We start from the raw sequence: 19,233 nt of genomic DNA, 5'->3' as shown, positions 1-19,233 counted from the left end.
TTCACAATGAGGAATTGTCCTGAGTCCTGCACGTCTTTTGAATGTCCTGCCAGAACATTCATGTGGGTGAAAAGCCAGTTCATAGGCACATGAGTCAAAAACTCAATTTCACTTAACATACAAGTAGTAGGTTTCTTTAAAAATATGGTTCTATTATATACCCTTCCTGGAGTGCAACTACTATGTTGAAAGTTGCATGTAAGTTATCCTCCATTTTGTTTGGAATCTCATCAACTCTTAATCCACTGTTTTGGAAAATCACATCACCTTTGGCAATGTTGCTAACATAATATTTGAGTCACCAAGACAACATCTCTACACCTGTCTGCATTTGTAGCTTTCCCATTCATGATGATTTTATGTAGCTCTGTAAAGATCCTAATTTAGCCTTTGCTTCAAAATGTCAAATATAGAGGAAAAAGACAAATATTGCCTTCTCTTAAAGGCATACTTACCCCATTTTAAGTTCATGCATCTGCCAACTTTATGTACGATTTTATTATCATGCTTTTCACTTTCAAAGTTAGGGCATTATATTTATAAAAGAATTACATGTGTAGGTAGGTGCATAAGAATTTGATTTCAGAATACTAAAAGGGAGTTACAAAATATATTTGCTATGAACAGGGGGTGTTGGGTCTGGTTTGAATATCGGGTATTGGGGTTGGTTGGGACTTACTGATGCACAAACAACAAAACCTGCAGGAAAACAGTGGATCTGTAGCTCTTGGAGAGGCCTTGAAAAGGCCTAGAGTGCCCTAGATGGGGCAAGGGGCACAATGGAAGGACTAATCAACTTGTCTGGATCAGGGCCTGATGGGGATTAAAACTAGGCCTAGAGCAACAAGGTGAGAGGGCTGGACTTGGTTTCGCCAGTCACAGAGCACAGACTGGAGTCTTATCTGGGCTCACCCTGGACGTGCATGGAGGGGTTAGACTAACAGTTCTGAGTGCCTACTGTGCACTATGTTTGGTACACGTATCCGTTTCCCACAGTTGCCACCACAGTCCTAGCGTAGATGCTACTAACCTTTGTTTTATAACCGAGGAAGCCCAGGCTCAGACAGTTAAACCAATTTGCCTGAGTCCACCCAGTGATCTCTAGGTGGAGGCTGGTCTGTCTGCCTTCAAAGCTGTTCTGTCATTGCCGGCCCCAGCTGGTTTTCTTCTGTCCAAGGAAGTTTGTATTTATTTGGTTTTTGATAAGCAGCCACTCTCTGGTTTTGATGCTTTGCTGGGAGTGATCCTGCAGCCTGGATAGCAACGGGGGGCTTCCTCGGGAAATAACTCTTGTTTCTCAGGGCTTGTCCACTCTGACTTTTGGCTGAATTGGTACCTGGAACATGTACCTCAGTCACCCACTGTGTCTTGCTGTTCATCTCTGGGTGGCACATGCTCCCTGCCCCGGGTGCTCCCATGTCTGGCTGGCCCTTAACTCTCCTTCCCTGGTGGCCATTCTGTTGTGACCATCCCAGCCTGCTGCTCTTGGATGGTTTCCTGCCCCTCCTTGGGCAGGGCATTCTAGGCTCCATGAGCGGAGGTCCTGCGGGGGGCTTTCCTGTGGGACATTCCTTTCTAGGAGGGGTTCAGAAGCTACAAACTCCTTAAGATCTGCCCACAGCTCTGCCCTGAGGTGAACTTCCACAGAAGGGCCCCAGTTGGGTGGGGGTGTCAGGGACAGGAGGGGAGGCGTGGGTGGCGTGTTCCTGCTTTTTAGACTGGGGAGTGTGTGCTTGTGTATGGGGGAGGGGTGTCAGTAACTTGGCCAAGGAGAGCTGCCATTTTAAGCAGAACCAGATTTGTTGGCATGAATTGTTTTAAAAGAAGCCACATGGGGAAAAAGTCCCAGCCCATCGTCCTCTGCACTGTGCCCCCTGCGACCCCAAGCCCTTTGTCATCAGCAGGAATTTCAGTCCCTCATTGGTTCCTCACAGCATTTCCAATCCCTCCCAATCTTTTGTTATCCTGGAAGGCACCATGATAGCACCAAAGGCCATTGGGGGATCATTAGTTCTCCTCCTCACCCCCCGATAGTTTTATTCATCAACTCCCTTAAACCATCCCAACACACACACACAATCTTATACAAACACTGTGCTTTCTCTGCAAGCAGGGTGTCCAGGGAAGCACTTCTCAACGTTATTGTGCATATACATCACCCAGGGATTTTGTTAAAACATAGATTCGGATTCAGCAGGTCTGAGGTGGGGCTCCAAGAACCTGCATTTCTAACATGCTCCCAGGCGATGCCAGCACTGCCCACTGGGAAACCACATTCCGCCTATGGAAGCCCTAGGCAACCCCACCTCTGCACCCCACTGGCCAGCTGAGCCCCTCCTTCCTAGAACTTCTGAAGCCCCTACTGTGGGAGCGTCTAGGGGAGAGGAGAAGGAGGACGGCATGGGCCTTGTTAGCCATCTCTTCTTGCTTTTTCATATCCCTCTTCTCTCTGAACTAAAATTCTCTCTTTTATTTATATCCCCTTTGTTCTCTTCTCTCTTGCTTTCTCCCAAGGGCCCACCAATATAGCCAGGACATGCAGTACCCAGAGTCAGTGGGGATTTTGTTTCATTTTGGTACAATGTGATTCCCCTGTGAGGGCTGAAGTTTTCTCCCTTAATCCTCACGCATCCTTTATCTCTGGCTGCTTTCCGCTTGGCGCCCCGCTTGCAATCCCTGATGTTATTCAGCAGTCAGAAGGAGTGTGAGGCAGAGGAGCAGAGGGGCCTGAAGTCACACACACACACACACACACACTCACTCAGCCTGTGGGCTCCGCCAGGAACCGCCAGGAGTCATGTTCCTCTCTGGGCCTTGGTTTCTTCCTGCATATACTAAGGAGTTGAGCTGGTAAATAGCTGAAGACGCCTCTAGTTCTGAGATTCTTTGATTCTAAGTAATCAAGAAGCATATTTTAGGTCCTCCCTACAAAATCTGAAGCCTTACCTTCCCATCCGAACTCCACTCCAACCTCCTTTGTGTCTTTGGGATGATCATTTACCTTCTCTGGCTCTTAGTGCCCTTGTTTACAAGTTAGGAGATGATGAGACTCACCTAATCTGGGCAAGTTAGGACATAAATAGGGTCTTGGATGTAAAGGTGCCTAGCATAGTTCTTGGCAAAGTAAGTATCTTAGTCAGCTTGGACTGCTATAACAAAATACCATAGACTGAGTGGCTTAAACAAAAGACATCTGTTTATCACAGTTCTGCAGGCTGGGAAGTCCAAGATCAAGGTTCTGGCAGATTTGTTTTGTGGTGAGGGTCCTCTTCCTGGCTTGCAAATAGCCACCATTTTATTATATGCTCACATGACCTCCCCTTCGTGCATGTGAGGAGAGAGCAAGAGCTCTGATCTCTCTCTTCTTGTAAGGACACTAATCCTATTATGGGGGCTCCATCCTCATGACCTCATCTAAACCTAATTACTTTCCAGAGGCCCCACCATCATATTTGGGGTTAGGGCTTCAACATATGAATTTTGGAGGGAACAAAAATTCAGTTTATAACAATTAGGATTAGCCAATATGGTTGAATTGGTTCGTTCATCTGGGAAGAATGAACAGACTCCTGCTGTATTTGTGAGAAGCAGTGAAGTTGTACCACAGAGGTATAGGGAGGAATCAGACATGGACCCTGCTCTCCATTCAGCTGGCACAGAGATTCTAGATTAAAGGATGGGAGGTGGCAGCTAAGAAGGAGACTAGGGAGAACAGATCCTAGGATCTGAAGAAGAAATAAAGCAGGGGGGTGAGGATGGGGAGGGGGGAGGACACGCTTGGCATCCCAAAGTAACTCTTGATGAGTAGGCATTGGCAGGAGGCCCCAGAACATTTTCTAACCCTTCAATGCTGAGAATGCCTGTCTGTGGGGACAGCAGCAAGAAGGTAAGGGTATAGGGGTGTCAGTGTCTAATTCAGGAGCTCTGGATGGTAGAGATGTCTGGGACTTCTGATGGGGTGGGGGTGAGGGTGAGGAAGCCCAGAGACAACCTCCTCGACTCTTTTAGGGTCTAATCATTTTGGCTGGGAAATTGGGAAGTGCTGAGTGTGTGTGCAGAGGAGGGCAGTTGTGATAACAAGGAATTCCATCCTAGGAGCACTAGATGAGGATAATGATGGTAGTGATGACACCCTCAATTAGTGTCATGATAACATTTTGCAAGGAGATGGAATTCGGTACTCTCATTAGCGTCATTTTTGTTAAGATTTCAAGATTCCATCGAGGTGTCATTTTAAAAATATGTTGGAAAAAAAAACTGTATGTAGGTCACTGATCAGTTACATGTAACTATGCTGCCTTCTGCTTCTGCTGAATTAGTGTCATGACAACGGGGGCACGTCATGAAAAATGTCTTTGAGATTTGGTTATTTCATCTGGAAATGAAGGGTGACCTTTATGATCCCGGTGGACACTTTCATTTGAATACTAGATGATTCCCAACACTGCCCAAGAAAATAAAGTAGGATTGGTAACATTTTTGCCCAAAACCAACACCAACACCAAGAGTAGTCTCTGTTCTCCATTTTTGTGGGAGGAGGGGAGGTGGGGGTGTATTTCCATTAAGGGAGTTTTCACATCGCTTTTCTTCAAGCATCACTGACCTCAATGGAAGTTTCCAGGAAAGAGACAAGAGGCAAATCTCTGAGTCACCTATTAAAATCCCACAAGGCTCTCTAGAGACCCATCTTGAGTCGTTACTGTGGATCACTTTGTACAGTGCTCTGCAGACCGACTCTCTCAGGAGCTCCAAGTGACCAAACGGGACCCGTAAGCTGGTTTTTAAAAAGGCAGCCTGAAGGAGAAGCTGGTGACCGTCACGGTAAGCGGGATCACCCTTCCTCGGAGGGCCCGGGTGCCGGCCCCTGCCAGGCCAGCAGGCGGCGCGCACGCGCCGTGGGGCGCGGTGGAGAGGCGGCCCAGCGCCCGGGTCGGGGCGTGCGCGCCGCCGGCGGCGGGGCCGCGTACGCCGCGTCGGGGAAGCCATTTCCGGGCGGGAGGAGAGGGGAGGGGCGGGGCCGCGGCGGTCGGACTTCCAATCTCGGTGGCTGCGGCGGCAGGGGGAGCTCGCGCCCTGCTGCGCGCGAGTCTGTCGCGCGGTGAGGGCGAGCCGGGCGGGCGAGAGACAGTGCACGAGGAAAGGAGCGGGGAAGCTGGTTCCGGGCTGAGGAGGTGGAGGGGGCGCCGCGGCTCCGGAGGAGGGAGAAGGGTCTGGGCGGGGGCGTCGGGGCGGGGGACAGTCGGGACTGAGTGGGAGGCGGGTCCGCACGGGGGGCGGGGGTCCTGGGTGGAGAGCGGTGAGGAGAGGAGGAAGGGCCGGGCGGGACGGAGGGGCTAGCGGATGCGGGGGGGCTCAGGCTGAGGTGGGGGCGCCGACCCCTGAGGTCTGAGTGAGTGGAAGGTTCGCGAGTGGGTGGGGGAGGGCGCAGGGCGGAGATGGAGCGGGATCTGAAGCTCCACTCGTGGCGGGGTGGGAGTGCACTCGGGGCAGGCAGGACTTGCCGACCCTTCTCCGGGGCAGAGAGGGTTCTGGGCAGGGAGAGATGAAGTCGACCGAGGCCAGCCTGCTTCTAAAGGGACTCCTCACCCTGGCACTGGGCTGCCTGTAGTGTCCGATCCTCCGCCGGGTTGGGTTAAATGGGCCGGGCTTCGGGGCCCCGGGCCTGGTCGGGGGCGGGCTGGGCGTCTCCCCTGGTATCTACCTGGGTGGATTGCTTTGTGGGAGGCTGGGTCTGGATGTATGTGGTTAGCTGTGGGAGGGAAGCATGGTGCCAGCAGGATCTGATTCGCTGGTTTGGGGTGCGGGGGGTGGAGTGTGAAATCTGAGCCCTCAAAGGAGGGAGAAAACCATTTCTTGACTGCTCTGTCGAGTCTAGGCGGGCCGAAGAGACAGTTTAAAGCTTTAGAAGTAAACAAACCTGGTTCCCTTTTGCAGCGAGGAGGCGCTGAAAGGAGGGCTAGAAGGCGAAGATGCCGGGTACGGACTTTCTGATCTTGGTGAGTCTTTCCCAGACGGCCTCCTGGTTATAAGGCACTTGCCCCTGAAGTTTTATTTTTAGTCCAAAGGGTCTGAGTGTGTAGATTTCACCTCTGATGCTTGCTTTCGGTAGCTGAGCATTTCTGCCACGTTTTATTTTGGGTTTAATGATTAAGATGGATAAATGACTGAATTAAATATATGAATATAGATATTTAATATATATGAAGAATCGTTTTCAAAATTCTTGCAGTTGATTTTAATCTCTCCCTTCCCATACTACCAGAGCAGTTTTAAAACTTCTGTTACATTTTATCTGGGTCTGCCATGTATTAATTTATAAGTGTATGTCTCCCACACTAGAGTTATGATTCCCCAGAAGGCACATATCATGCCATATTTGTTTAGAGATGAATAAATACCTATCGTGCTTTGTAAACAGCAAGTGCTTAGCAGAGGCTTGCCGATTTGAAGTAGTTTGAGTTCTTTTTTTGGGCCGAGGTGTATGCCTGCTCTGGTAGAGGCTGTTTTTTCCTCTCCTTCTGAGATCTTTCTGTGTTGTTTTTCACTGAGCAGAGGGAATAGCATGCCAAGTGAGTGTTTCCTAAAAGGACGTTTTATTCTTGGGACATTTATGATTCCAAAGAGGCTCTTTAATGTGAGAATTGTGGGGAGCCCACGGTTTTCAAATAGCTATATAGAAAAAGTGTCTGCGTTTAGTTTTTAATAAGTCACTTCTCTGAGTTTGATGTCTCTTTGTGCAAAAATATTGATTTAAAAACAACTCCTTTCCCTCTCTTTATTTCACTGTCCCAGAGAGTTGGTAGCTGTCACTGGGAAATTGGTAAAAACTAATAGTGAGGTTTTCTTATACCCAGTGCTGACTTCCTATAGTGGTAGAACCCGTGAGGTCTGTGGGAAGGATACAGAGGGGAACTAAGTCGTGATTAGTTCTGGTTTGAGACGAGGAGCAAGGATGATTTTAGAGACATAGACAAATCCTTGGTTTATCCACAGATCATGGTGAAGAGTTCACCTAAAAGTTTCCTGCCTCAAATTTCATGGATTGTCAGTAGATAATAAATAGCCTTATTTAATTTAAAATTTTTATTACAAGAGCAATATGTTAGAAAAATTGGAAACTATAAGCAAAAGGAAGCAATGCCCAATAATTCTCCTTCTCAGAGATAAGCACTTGTTTGCACCTTGAAAGGTTAGTGCGGAATGATTTGTAACAACTGGCAATTTCTGGTTTTCCTCTTATAGATCAGTATGTTTATTTAAATTAAGCTTCCTATATGCAAGTAGGCTGTACCTCTAACACCCAGAGATGTGCTCATTGCTTCTTGGGCTTATGCGTTCCCTTCAACAGTTTGAGCAGTGAGTGCTTTTATTCAGAATGTTAACTTTGGAATCAGTTTTGTTTTGAAATATTTCTCTAGCTGTTGCCACTACTTTTCACTTCCTCAAATTAATTCACATGGATAACGACTGGCCCTTGAGAATCACTCTCTGAAGACACTATATGTGTTGCTTGAGGTATTTTCACTGGATGAGTTGTCATTCCTTCCTTGACTTTACCTATGCGATTTGAGGCTGAGCGGCAGAGAGCCAGTGACCAGGCCTGGGTGTTTAGTGGGGGCACTCAGCTGTCATGATTTGAGTTCCAGGTGTTTGTTTCTCTAGCTACTTTATATGATGTGTAAGACATGTTCTTGGCCCTCTAACGGGGAAGAAAGGACCCCAGTTAATAAAAAATAACCTCAAGGCAGGGCAGCGTGTCTTATAATCTCAGAACTAGAAACAATCTTAGAAGTCATATGATGCAACTTCTTGCTTATGTTGTGCATGAATCCTTCTTGGAATATCTCTGATAAATGCAAGTCCAGTCATCCATCCTTTCTGCTAGGAGGATAAGATGGGCACAAGCTAGGACAGTATAAGGTGGATTCGGGATAGCTGCGTTGTCTGATGGCTGACATTTATTGAGCGTGTATTACATGGTAGGTGCAGAAATAGATACTCTATGTACTGATTTGATTTTCACAAAAACCTGTTGAAAAGTGTGCCAGCATCCTTCTTTTATAGGTGAAAAACTAGGCTTAGAGAGGGTACCACTGCAGTGAAGTCGTGGAGCTACCTTTTAACCACGGTTGGTGACTTCAGATCTCTCTCTCTTACCTACTTTGTGGCTCTGCCTCTGGGTCATGTTCACCATAAGGGACAGAGGTTGCTGACCTCCATGACCGATGGGAGAGGCTTTGTGTAGAGCAGAGGGGGTGGAATAGCTCCGCCCTCTGGGAGCACTTTGGAAATGTGTGTGTGTGTGCACTTTTGTCTTCTAGTGTAGTCTTGTCTGAAAATACATGTTTTATTATACAAATCTTGTTAGTTTTCCCTTACATTGCAGTTAACGTGTTATATTGAAATTTAAAAAGTTATATCTTTGGGTATAATGTTATAATCTTTAAACTTCACTTCAGAATAATACAGTGAAATAATAATAAAGAATAATAAAGTGAAATTGCAAAATATTTGTTATAAAAACAGGGCATTTGGTCTGATAAGGTTGAAAACCATTTGTGTTGGTAGCATGCTATGAAAATAACACTTGAAGATCAACTGGAGTCCATATATGACAAACCTCGTATTCCAGACTAACGAGCTTGGGCTGTCGGCCCTCAATGTGTTCCTGCCCTTAATTTTGCCCTCATTTGATTAGGGCGGTTTGCTTGCCTTTTTTCATTTGCTCATATATGACATGTCATGGACTGTAAGACTTTCTGCCTGTGTCACACAGAGAATAAGATGACTGAGTGTGTTCATCTGAGAATTGCGATGCTTCAGAGGGGATTCAAGTCGGGCAGTTTTTTGGCAACCCTTTTCCATTTTTGGCAACCGTTCTTTCCATCCATATTCTTGTCCCCTCCAGTGCCAGGGCGTGATCTCACTTTGCAAGTTGCCAAATGGAGCTTTTAAGAAAAAGGTATTTTGTGACGCCAAGTCTCCTCCTGAGGTGGCTTTCCTCGTTTCCCATCCAAATAGGTGAATCAGGGTTACCATAGGTACTGTGGTAGTGCTGGGTGGGGTTTGAGTGAAGATTGTTTATCTAAGGCTGTGGTTCTCAACCAGGGGTGATTTTGCCCCCTGGGGACATTTGGCAATGTCTGGAGACATTTTTGATTGTCACACTAGAGTATTAGAGGTCAGGGGTGCAACTAAACATCCTACTATGCACACAGTACCCCCAACCAAGAGTTATCAGGCCTAAATGTCAGTAGTGCCCGGGTTGAGAAACCCTGTAACATAGGTAATGGTATCTGTGTAGCCCATGCATTCGTGTAGGGGGGGAATGAGTCTTTTCTTTGAGTTACTGGGTCTGTTATAGTGTTCCTTGGGGTTGTTAGGCCCATAGAGCAGGTCCTGCTGCTTTGGAATATATCTTGGAGATTGTACAGCAGGATCTTCTGCCACATGGTAACATTCTTAAGAAGTGCTTTCTTTTGCAACAGTTCTGCAGCACTCTTTTCTCGATTTGGATATAGCAAACCTCTCTCAGTTTTGTTTTTCGGGTTCAAAAATTGAATCTTTCAAGATCTTAGAGCTTTATCTTTGAACCTTGAATCTTTTTCAAGGAGGCTTTCCTTCTGAATCTCAAATGAGATTTAAGCAATAAACTGAAAAATCAATGCTAAAAGTTCATTTCTGTTATTTGAATCTGGTGTCTTATTTGTAGGATTGTCTAGAAGAAAGGTAAAATTCATTGGAACTGATAGGATGTTTAAAATTTTGTTGACAATTCGAGTGGCGATTGTAGGATGAACACTGTATCTGGCATTGTTCCAATCTTATAAGTAAAGCAGAACCATAATAACAAGGATGATAATTTCTCTAGCCTTTGGTCTAAAGGAAAGTGGAGTTATAAGTAGATAAACCCCAAATCCCAGTATTTAGCTTGGCTTTGCAGTCTATGTGTCAGGAATTTTTAGTAACCTTTACCTTCTTAATTAGGCTTTGCCCAATCTAATATTACAGTTTGTACACATTGGTGGCAGAATTGGGAATCAGCCTGGGATTAAGAATTTTCCATAGGGAATTGATTTGCAGTGCATTAGATCATATGTGGAAACATAGAACCCAATTACTGAGAGAAAAACCGTGCTATGGGGTGAGGGGAGATAGGAGCCATCGGGGAAGGTGGGAGTAGTGCAGGCAGAAAGCGGTTTGTTGGGTATATCAGTTATCTCCTGGCACACTCCAGCAGTGTGATTGAGGCATGAAGGGACTATTTACAAAGCTGGGCAGGATAAAGAAAGACCAGCAGGGGGTTGGTGAAACACATCAGGGCTGAGAGCCATTATCACTCTTAGGCCTGAAGGGGTAAGAGAGGGTGTAGTTTCTGGAATCTTGAGAGAGCTTAGCTGAAGAAGTGGGTAACCGGTAGGAATGCAGCCACTGCCAACCAGTGGCTTCGCTGGAAGGGAATCAAGGGGAATAAATACCTCCAACTCTTTCTTTTCCCACCCTCTGGTCTCCTGCTGGAGTCTCTCATTGGTTAAACCCAGCTGGAAACCAGAGGATAAGGGAGCCTGGGTGATATTCATGGAGACCAGCCCGGTGAGGCACATAGCAGAGGTGGAGATGGTTGGGTAGATGGAGGATCTGGAGGAGCAAAGGGAGGAGACCCAGCATGCTGAAGTCAAGGTCAAGTTCATTTTGAAAGGCACAGCGAAAAGATAGTGTTTGAGCAGAGCCTGGAAGAACGGATAGGACATGGCATGTTATAGAAAAGGAATGTTCTCACTGATAACAGAAGGATAGATTCAGCGGAGAAGTGTCACAGAAGCTTGGCAAGCCCAGAGCTGCTTTGTTGTAGTAGCCTTATATCTTAATTGCCTGAAGGGCCTTCAGAAATCCCTCAGTCTGGCTTCCCTTGCTGTAGGAATCCTTTCCACAATGCACTACCAGGAGTGGGTGCAGAATACTTTCTCAGGGAGTTCATTCCCTTGTTGGACAGCTTTAATTGTTAGAAAGTTTTTCTTTTGTCCAAATCACTGACTGTATCACTTAGGATTGGGTTTGGCTGTACAGTCATGCACCACATAATGATGTTTGTTCAACAACAGACTGCATATATGACGGCGGACCCATAAGATTAGTGTCATAACCTAGGTGTGTAGGAAGCCATTGCATCTAGCTTGTGTAAGTACACTCTTTGATGTTCATACAACGATAAAATCGCCTAACGACACATTTCTCAGAATTATACAGTTAAGTGATGCGTAACGGTATATAAGAGAAAAATCTAAAGAAATAGAGATTTTTAAAAGATAGAAATATATTTCTCTAAAGTAAAAGAAATCCAAAGCAGACAGTTCCTGGCGAATATGGCCATTCCTAGGTCTTTGAGGAAGTTCCACCACTCACAGTGCATCCCCTCCTGGACCAGCGTAGCTGCCTCGAGCTCTAGCTATCAGGTTCATGTTTCATTCAGCAGGAAGAGGAAAGAAAAGGAGGGGCCGGCCCGGTGGTGCAAACGGTTAAGTGCGCGTGCTCCGCTGCGGCGGCCCGGGGTTCACCGGTTTGGATCCTGGTTGCGCACCGACGCACTGCTTGGCAAGCCATGCTGTGGCAGCGTCCCATATAAAGTGGAGGAAGATGGGCACAGATGTTAGCCCAGGGCCAGTCTTCCTCAGCAAAAAAAGAGGAGGATCGGCAGATGTTAGCGCAGGGCTGATCTTCCTTACAAAAAAAAAAAAAAAGGAAGAAGAGCTTACCTGCCTTCTTAATTAAAAATATTTTCATGTGAAATTTATTATACAAACAGAAAGTGTATAAAGCACATATCTACATTTTAAAGAATAGTAATGAAGAAAACAATCATGTATCTACCACCAGGTTAAGAAATAGAATATTTATCCTCAACCCCATGTGCCCCACCCTGATTACATCTCCTTTCCTTCCCTCTGGGGATAACTACTCTCCTGACTTTTGGTCTAAAGGAAAGCGGGAATAATAATAATTACTCCCTTGCTGTTTAAAAAAAAATTGTGTTACCACCTATGTATGCAATCCTAAGTTTAGTTTTGTTTATTTTTTAATGTGATATAAATGGATATTTATATATTTTTTGTGATTTTTCCTGTGTTGCTCAGTATTTGTAAGATTCATCCTTGTTGTTGCATGTAGTTTAGTACACTCATTTTCATTGCTGTATAGTATTTCATTGTGTGACTACCACAATTTATCCATTATGATGATGGGCATTTGGATTGTTTCCACTTTGGGGCTTTTTTGAACATTACAGTTATGAGCTTTCTTGTGTGTGACAAGTGATCACAAGTATGAGTTTCTCTGGGATTTATTTTTAGGTATGGAAATGCTAGATTGTAAAGGGTGTACATCCTTAACTTCGTTAGATAATGCCAGACTTTACTAAAGAGGTTGATATGGTTTATACTGCTAGCAACAGTATATGAGAGTTCTTGTTCCTATACAAGTTGACAAACTTGATATTTATAAGGCTTTTTATTTTTTGCCAACTCAGTAGGGGTGAAATCTAATTATTTCCGTAAGTATTTCTCTGATTACTGACGAGGTCTTGAGTCTTCAAGTCTTTGCCTTATCAATTATTTATCTGTTTCTCCTTATAGTTCTATTAGAGTTTGTTATATATATTTTGAGATTTTGTTAGTAAGTTTGTACAAATTTAAAATTGTTATATCTTACCTAGCAAGTTGTGCTTTTTAATAATGCTTTATGACTTAATATATATAGCTACATGAGCTTTTTGTCATGAAATAGGCAAACTGTGAGTGTTTGATGAATGAACGACTTGCCTGTTGTACAGGCAGAAACGGCAGAATGGTCCTCCTAGGCTGTTCTTCTGGTGCACTGTTATTTATGTGTCCCATTATCCCATGAAGTGAATCAGTCACTTTGGGTTTAAAAAAAAAGCACATAGCTTTTTTTTTTTTTGGATAACTTGCATACAGTAAAGGGCACAAATCTTAATTGTACAAGTCGATAAATATTTGCATATGGATACACTGTACTCACTGCCCAGATTGACATGAAAAATGTCCAGCATCCCAGCAAGCTCCTCATATCTCTCCCAGCTGATACCCACCAAAGGTTATCGTTCGCACTAGAGGTTAGTTTTGCTGATTTTTGTACTTTGTATAAATGGAAACATACAGTATATTTTCTTTTGTGAATGTCCTTTTTGCTCAGCAGTTTGTTGTGAGATCCAGCCATGCCCTTGTGTAGCAGTAGGTTTTTTTTTTTATTGAGGTCATAATAGTTTATAATGTGAAATTTCAGTTGTACGTTATTATTTGTCAGTCACCATATAAATGTGCCCCTTCAACCCTTGTGCCCACCTCCCAACCCCCTTCCCCCTGGTAACTACCGAACTGTTCTCTCTGTCCATGTGTTAGTTTATCTGCCACATATGAGTGAAGTCATACAGTATTTGTTTTTCTCTGTCTGGCTTATGCTCTTGTGTAGCAGTAGGGGTTTTTTTGGTGAGAAAGATTAGCCCTGAGCTAACATCTGTTGCCAGTCCTCCTTTTTTTGCTGAGGAAGATTGGCCCTGGGCTAACATCCACGCCCATCTTCCTCTGCTTTATATGGGATGCCACCACATGGCTTGAGAAGCGGTGTATCCATCCACGCCTGGGATCTGAACCTGTGAACCTTGGGCCACCGAAGTGGAGAGTGCGAACTTAACCGCTACGCCACCGGGCTAGCCCCAGCAGTAGGTTTTTGAGTAACTGCAGTGTCGTTTTACAATGTATGAAGTATTGCAGTAGATTCATTCTGCAGTCGATGCACATTTACGTTCCAGGGTTTGGCTGTTATGAGTGACACTGCTGCGTTCTCGAACATGTCTTTAGGCAAACATAAATAGAATCGCTAGAATGAGGTATCCTGCTGAACAGGTTTCCCAAGGGGTAGTACCAATATACACTCCTATAGGGTTTTCTTAATATATAACTTGTGGATTTAGCTTTGGGTGACAAATCTTAAATTTCTGCGTGGAAAACGTTGGAGAGAGCATTGAGATTTCTTTCTTGAAGTAGTATAGGCACTTTTTAAAATGTGAAATGCCTGCCCTTTTCTGTAATTTCCCTAGAAAGTGCAAGCCTACTGCATTCTTGTTTATCTAGTCTGTAAGTGTTATTAAACATTTGGGAAACAGAATGGCCTTGGTTCTTTCTGACTATTAAGAGGGCTCTGTTAAGGGCAGAGTTTCGATCTGTAAAACACCATTTGTTGCAGTTAGTTCCAAGGCTAAAATCCAAGTCCTCTGGAACTCTGGAATCTGAGTAGCTGCTGTGGTATATTTACACTTTGCACTCAGGATTGGGGATACTTTCTTCTCTGGAGGCTTTTTCCAAAAGCATTTAACCTCACTCCTTTGAAATGCATTTTGGCAGGTGGGTCTAAAAAGGAACACATCAGTCCTGTCTTGAGTTCCAGTCTTAATGGTGTTGTGTCTTTGAGACAGTTGAGGCAAATAGAAAATTCTGTTTTCAAACTCTAATAGGAAGGAACCTGGGGCAGATCTGAGAGCGCCACCGTGGGCGTGCTCCTTGTGTAGCTGTATTGCAGCCAGGGTGGAAGAAAGCCTGGGATTATATTACCCATCCTTTTTGGATAAATTTAAGATTTCAAATGCTTTCCCAGGACTCATGACTATAGCAGTCAACAGCAATCTATCTGGGTGACTGAAATCAGGTTTATGATCTGTAAACCTAGTAGGTAAGTGACTTAATCCTGTTTTGTAGGTAGTTTAGGGGGCACTTGCAACCTTCTGACTGAATTAGATTGTTGAGGGCTAAGAGTTGACTTAACATCTTAGAAAACTGAGGAGCAGCTCACTATGACCATGTATTTTATTATCGTTATCTGTAAGAAAATACAGCATAGGCGTGGGAATCAGACTACTGAAAGCCTCTCCCAGCGCCACCTTTGTGACTCTGCTTGGGACATTGTGAAGGTTGTTTTTCCTTGCATCTTGCTGAAGAGGAAAGGAAAATGTTTATCATCAGAGAATTCAGATTTATCAAATATTTAGTGTTTATTATCTGCAGTCATTTTCTTGTTACCTTACCTCATTTATATTCACAACAACCCTGTGTGTGGACGGTGGTATCTTTTTTTTTCTTGTGAATTTTTTGTTGAATTATAACAATAACATCTATTTCTGCAGATTAGCAAAAGATCCAGTTGTATAGAAGTTAAGCAATGTGCCAGAGGTCACACAGGTTCTAAGTGAGAGCTGAAATTAAGAGTTGAAGCCTTTGATTACCAGTCCAGACTTTCTAGGACACCACAGCAGTCTGTAGAACACCATTAACACGACTCTTGCAGAGTCCACAGGAGTAGTCATGGGCTGTCAGTTCAGGACAACACCCAGAGGGGGCTGTCCTTTTCATACATCCTGGGTAGTGGCTGGAGTACATGTTTATGAATTGTCAAAGGAAGAATAGTGTTTTTTAAAAGTTTCATCATTTTAGCACTTGGTAATTCTGTTTATAGACTCTTAAAAAAATATGCCTTTAAACAATAATGACCTGCTATGTCTAGTTTATACATAATTGCTCTACAAATTTCTAAGTTATTTTTAGATACTTTTGCTTGCTTTCATTTGGAGTCCAAAGCTTTACTCACTGTTTCTGGAATTACAAAATTTCTGCTGTCTTTGGCCCATTTGGAAACTTTTTTCAGAAAAGCCTTTTTTTTTTAAAGCCTGGGAATCCAAAGTGTTTTAGGTGTTTGGTCTTAGCTGAGAGAACATTTGGTGAACATAAATGGAATTGCTGGGTCGTAATGCTTTTTTTTTTAAGTATACAATTCAGTGGTTTTTAGTATATTCACAGAGTTGTGCAACCATCACCACAATCAATTTTAGAACATTTTCAGAAGAAATCCCCCATACTCATTAGCAGTCACTTCCTTAGGTCCTCTCCAGCCCTAGGTAAACATCAAACTACTTTTTGTCTATAGATTTCCTTATTCAGAACATTTCATATAAATGGAATCATATAATATGATCAGGAATATTAAAATGAATATGCAGAGGGAGGCAAAACTAGTGTTTTCCATAGTGGAGAGGGAAGTCATTTGAACCTTTACCGGACATGGCAGATTATGCATGTAAATATAAGTAAATAAATACAATATTTTAAATGACCATTTGGCAGTGTTTAGGGCCATCAGCTTTTATGAGCTCAGAAGCTTTGATTTTCCATGAGTGCACTACTAATGACTTGAGAATATTGCATGTCTGTCTCCTTTCTGAGGCCAAGATTGTATCTCGGTGATAGTAAGGTACTTTGCCTGAATACTCAGTGCTGAGTGTAGAGCAATTAGGCTTGTAAGTGCTTGTGGAATAGCCTTGAGCATGTATAGCTGACTCTTGAGGCATGGCTGGAAGGGAAAACTTGGACCGTTAAGCTTTTTGAAATGAACTTCTCAGATACTAGATCTCTTGACTCACATGGTGGAATTTTGGGGGAAGTATTTGGTTTGCTCTTTACCCTCTAAGAAATGATGATTCATGTGGAAGATTAAAAAAAAACCCAAGAACAAACACACACATAGATACAGAGAACATTTTGGTGGTTACCGGAGGGGAAGGGTGGAGGGGGAAGGGTGAAAGGGGTAAAAGGGCACGTGTACAGTGACGGATGGTTATTAGACTTTGGGTGGTAGACGTGATGTAGTCTACGCAGAAATCAAAATATAATGATGTACACCTGAAATTTATATAATGTTATAAACCAGAGTTACCTCAGTGAAAACAACAGCAACAGCAAAATTTCTGTATCACAGTCATTATGGGTTGGTTGGAACGCTGTCTGGATTTGTTGCTCAATTCTTACTTCTTTAATGACCCAAGGGAGTTTTCCCTTTGGGCTTGTGGTCTGTTTTTGCTGATAAACTTTAATGCCTTTTGAGGCTCTAAAGACAATAGTGTTTTCTTACCTGTTTACTTTGCACTTTGAAGTGGTGCAGACTGTGATGTGAAAGAGAAGCAGATTCTATTAGCTTTGTTTTCAGTGTTTTAGGGCGGAAGTAGAGTAAGAATAAATACGTTAACTCTTTGGATCTCTTTTGTGTTTTAACTTCACTCGCTAGCCTGAGTCTCAGTCTTTAGAGTATATTTGCTCTTAAAAACGTTAAAGTGGTGAGTGAATTGGGTAAAACGGGTTTTTCTTTTCCTCAACAGCCCATTCCTGCTTGAAAGCTCAGATTTCTGGCTCTTCTGGAAAAACTACTGAGTGTTAAATCACGCAGTTGTATTAGAGGTGAAGAAAGTGGAAGAAAGAAGAAAATAAATCCTTCCTTCTCTGCAGCATTGCAGGGTGGTGGATTTTGATTTTCATTAGTATCTGGCCAAAGAATAAATATTAGCCAGGAACAGTGAGTTGATCTCATTGATTGATATGGCTGGGCCCTGACTTGGACACTTCAAGGAAGCTTAGCAGATGTCTTTTTATCCGCTAAGAGATGGATAGCCACTAAGTTTGGTGATTGGGTCTCAGTAATATGTTCAGTCAACTATTGGGTAATTATTTTATACAAGAAGGGGATGGGGAGAGAGGGAGCATGTTATAGTGTAGAAGACTGGTTCTTAATCAGGGATACCTATCAGTCACCTGGGGGAGGTATTTCTGGGCTACCTATCAGTCACCTGGGGGAGGTATTTCTGGGCTCTATTCTATTTCTCTACTCTATTTCAGAAGACTTCCTCTGGGTGGGGTATTCTGAAAAAGCTCCTTGGATGATTTTGTAACACTCCACTGGTTAAATGGAAACAGTACTGAACAAGAAGTTAGTTTCTGATGGGGACTCTGCCTCTAGTTTGACCCCAGGGAAGGTACAGTTGTATTAGTCTTGGAGCCTCAATTTCTTCATCATTGAAATGGTTTAGACAAGGTGGTCTCTTAGGTTCCTTCAAACAGCAACGTTTTATGATTTTGAAGATAACTCTCCTAAAGTACTTTTCAAACAGACGATTTCTTTCAGTCTTTCTTTTGGAAGCAGATGAGGAGTGTTTGTAAGTCTCCGGTTAGACAAGAATGGGGTTTGCAGTTTGAGAAAGCCATAGAATAGCAGTCCACAGCCTGAAAGAACTCGCCCCTGTAGGACTGGGTTCAGATCACTTGGCAATGTTGTCTTTCTTAGTTGGGAGAGTAGTGAAGCTGTGGGCTCTTAATTTGGCTCCTATAGTAAACTAGACGACGTGGCGATGCGAATTGTCTGTTTTAAACCTGTTGGTCTTCTGATAGTTTGTGCCACTGATAGTTTGGCTCTGGAAAACTGGGCAGTGGAAAATCTAGTGGAAGAAGCAATGCATTTTGGGCCAGAAGGTTTGAGTCCTGGCTCTGCCATTTCTGAGCTGTGTGACCTTTGGGCCTCAGTGTCTTCATCTGTGAAGGATGGAGAGCAGTCATGAACTGATCTTTAACTTCCCTTTCAGCTCTGATGGCTTATGATGTGATGTATCTTGTGAGCTCCTCCAAAGGGTGACGGTGTGTGCAGAGTTGGTTACAAATAACCAGCCATTCTCTTCTGCAGGTTCAAGCCACTGCCACCAGGAGAGATGTGGGAGAGGGGGAGGCAGGCAGAAACTTCCTAGGATCTTACAAAACAAACTGTCACAAGTATATGTCGTATTGTAATTATTTCACTTTAGTTGATAAATGTTGAGTTCTTACCCTGTTGAAGTTGCTGTTTAGCATGGTGTAGGAGATATAAAAATTATGTCTTCTCTCTTGTTTATATTCTTATCAGCACCTGGTACCATAAGAGAGTTAAAGATGTTCAACATTGTTGGATGTTAAAACAATTATTCGGTGATTCTCCCTCATCAACATCGAGTGCTGTGCCTCTAGGACAAATTAACTCACAATGCAGTTGGCTAATGCAGTTTGGCCCTGATGGACTCTTGAGAAATAGCCTGAATTGAGGCAGACTGGATATTTGGCATATTAGCAATGCAAAGAAGACATTGTGCTATTATATGAAGATGAACCTTTTGAGGGAAAGTAGCTTTCCCAGAATCCTGATTTTACAAAGACTCTACAGTGATATTATTAGGCATTGCTGTCTTGAGTTTTCCTCTAGTGAGTGACAGACTTACACTTGGGACCCACGTCTGTGTTGTGGCCAGCAGTCCACGTTTGGACAAGCAGGAGGTGTGAGAGCTACAAGTTGTTATTGGAGCTGGAGCAGACTAGCCTG

The 19,233-nt window shown here is 43.7% G+C and overlaps 1 protein-coding gene across 2 annotated transcripts in view; it reads left to right on the top strand.

Moving 5' to 3' along the window:
- Nucleotides 1-5,081: 5,081 nt before the first annotated feature.
- Nucleotides 5,082-19,233, top strand: part of SGPL1 (sphingosine-1-phosphate lyase 1) — a 53,145-nt gene continuing 38,993 nt past the window's right edge. Inside the window, exons 1-2 of one of the 2 annotated variants that reach the window (XM_058543249.1) lie at nt 5,082-5,171; nt 5,935-5,996. In XM_058543249.1, the coding sequence (XP_058399232.1) occupies nt 5,970-5,996 (27 nt within the window). In that variant the 5' untranslated portion in view covers nt 5,082-5,171; nt 5,935-5,969. The other variant, XM_058543250.1, reaches the window with a different exon arrangement.

The sequence above is a fragment of the Diceros bicornis genome, chromosome 6 (assembly GCF_020826845.1).
Source record: "Diceros bicornis minor isolate mBicDic1 chromosome 6, mDicBic1.mat.cur, whole genome shotgun sequence".
Lineage (NCBI taxonomy): Eukaryota > Metazoa > Chordata > Mammalia > Perissodactyla > Rhinocerotidae > Diceros > Diceros bicornis.
The sequence above is the reverse complement of the archived record's forward strand: the minus strand, read 5'-3'. Positions and strand labels throughout refer to the sequence as shown.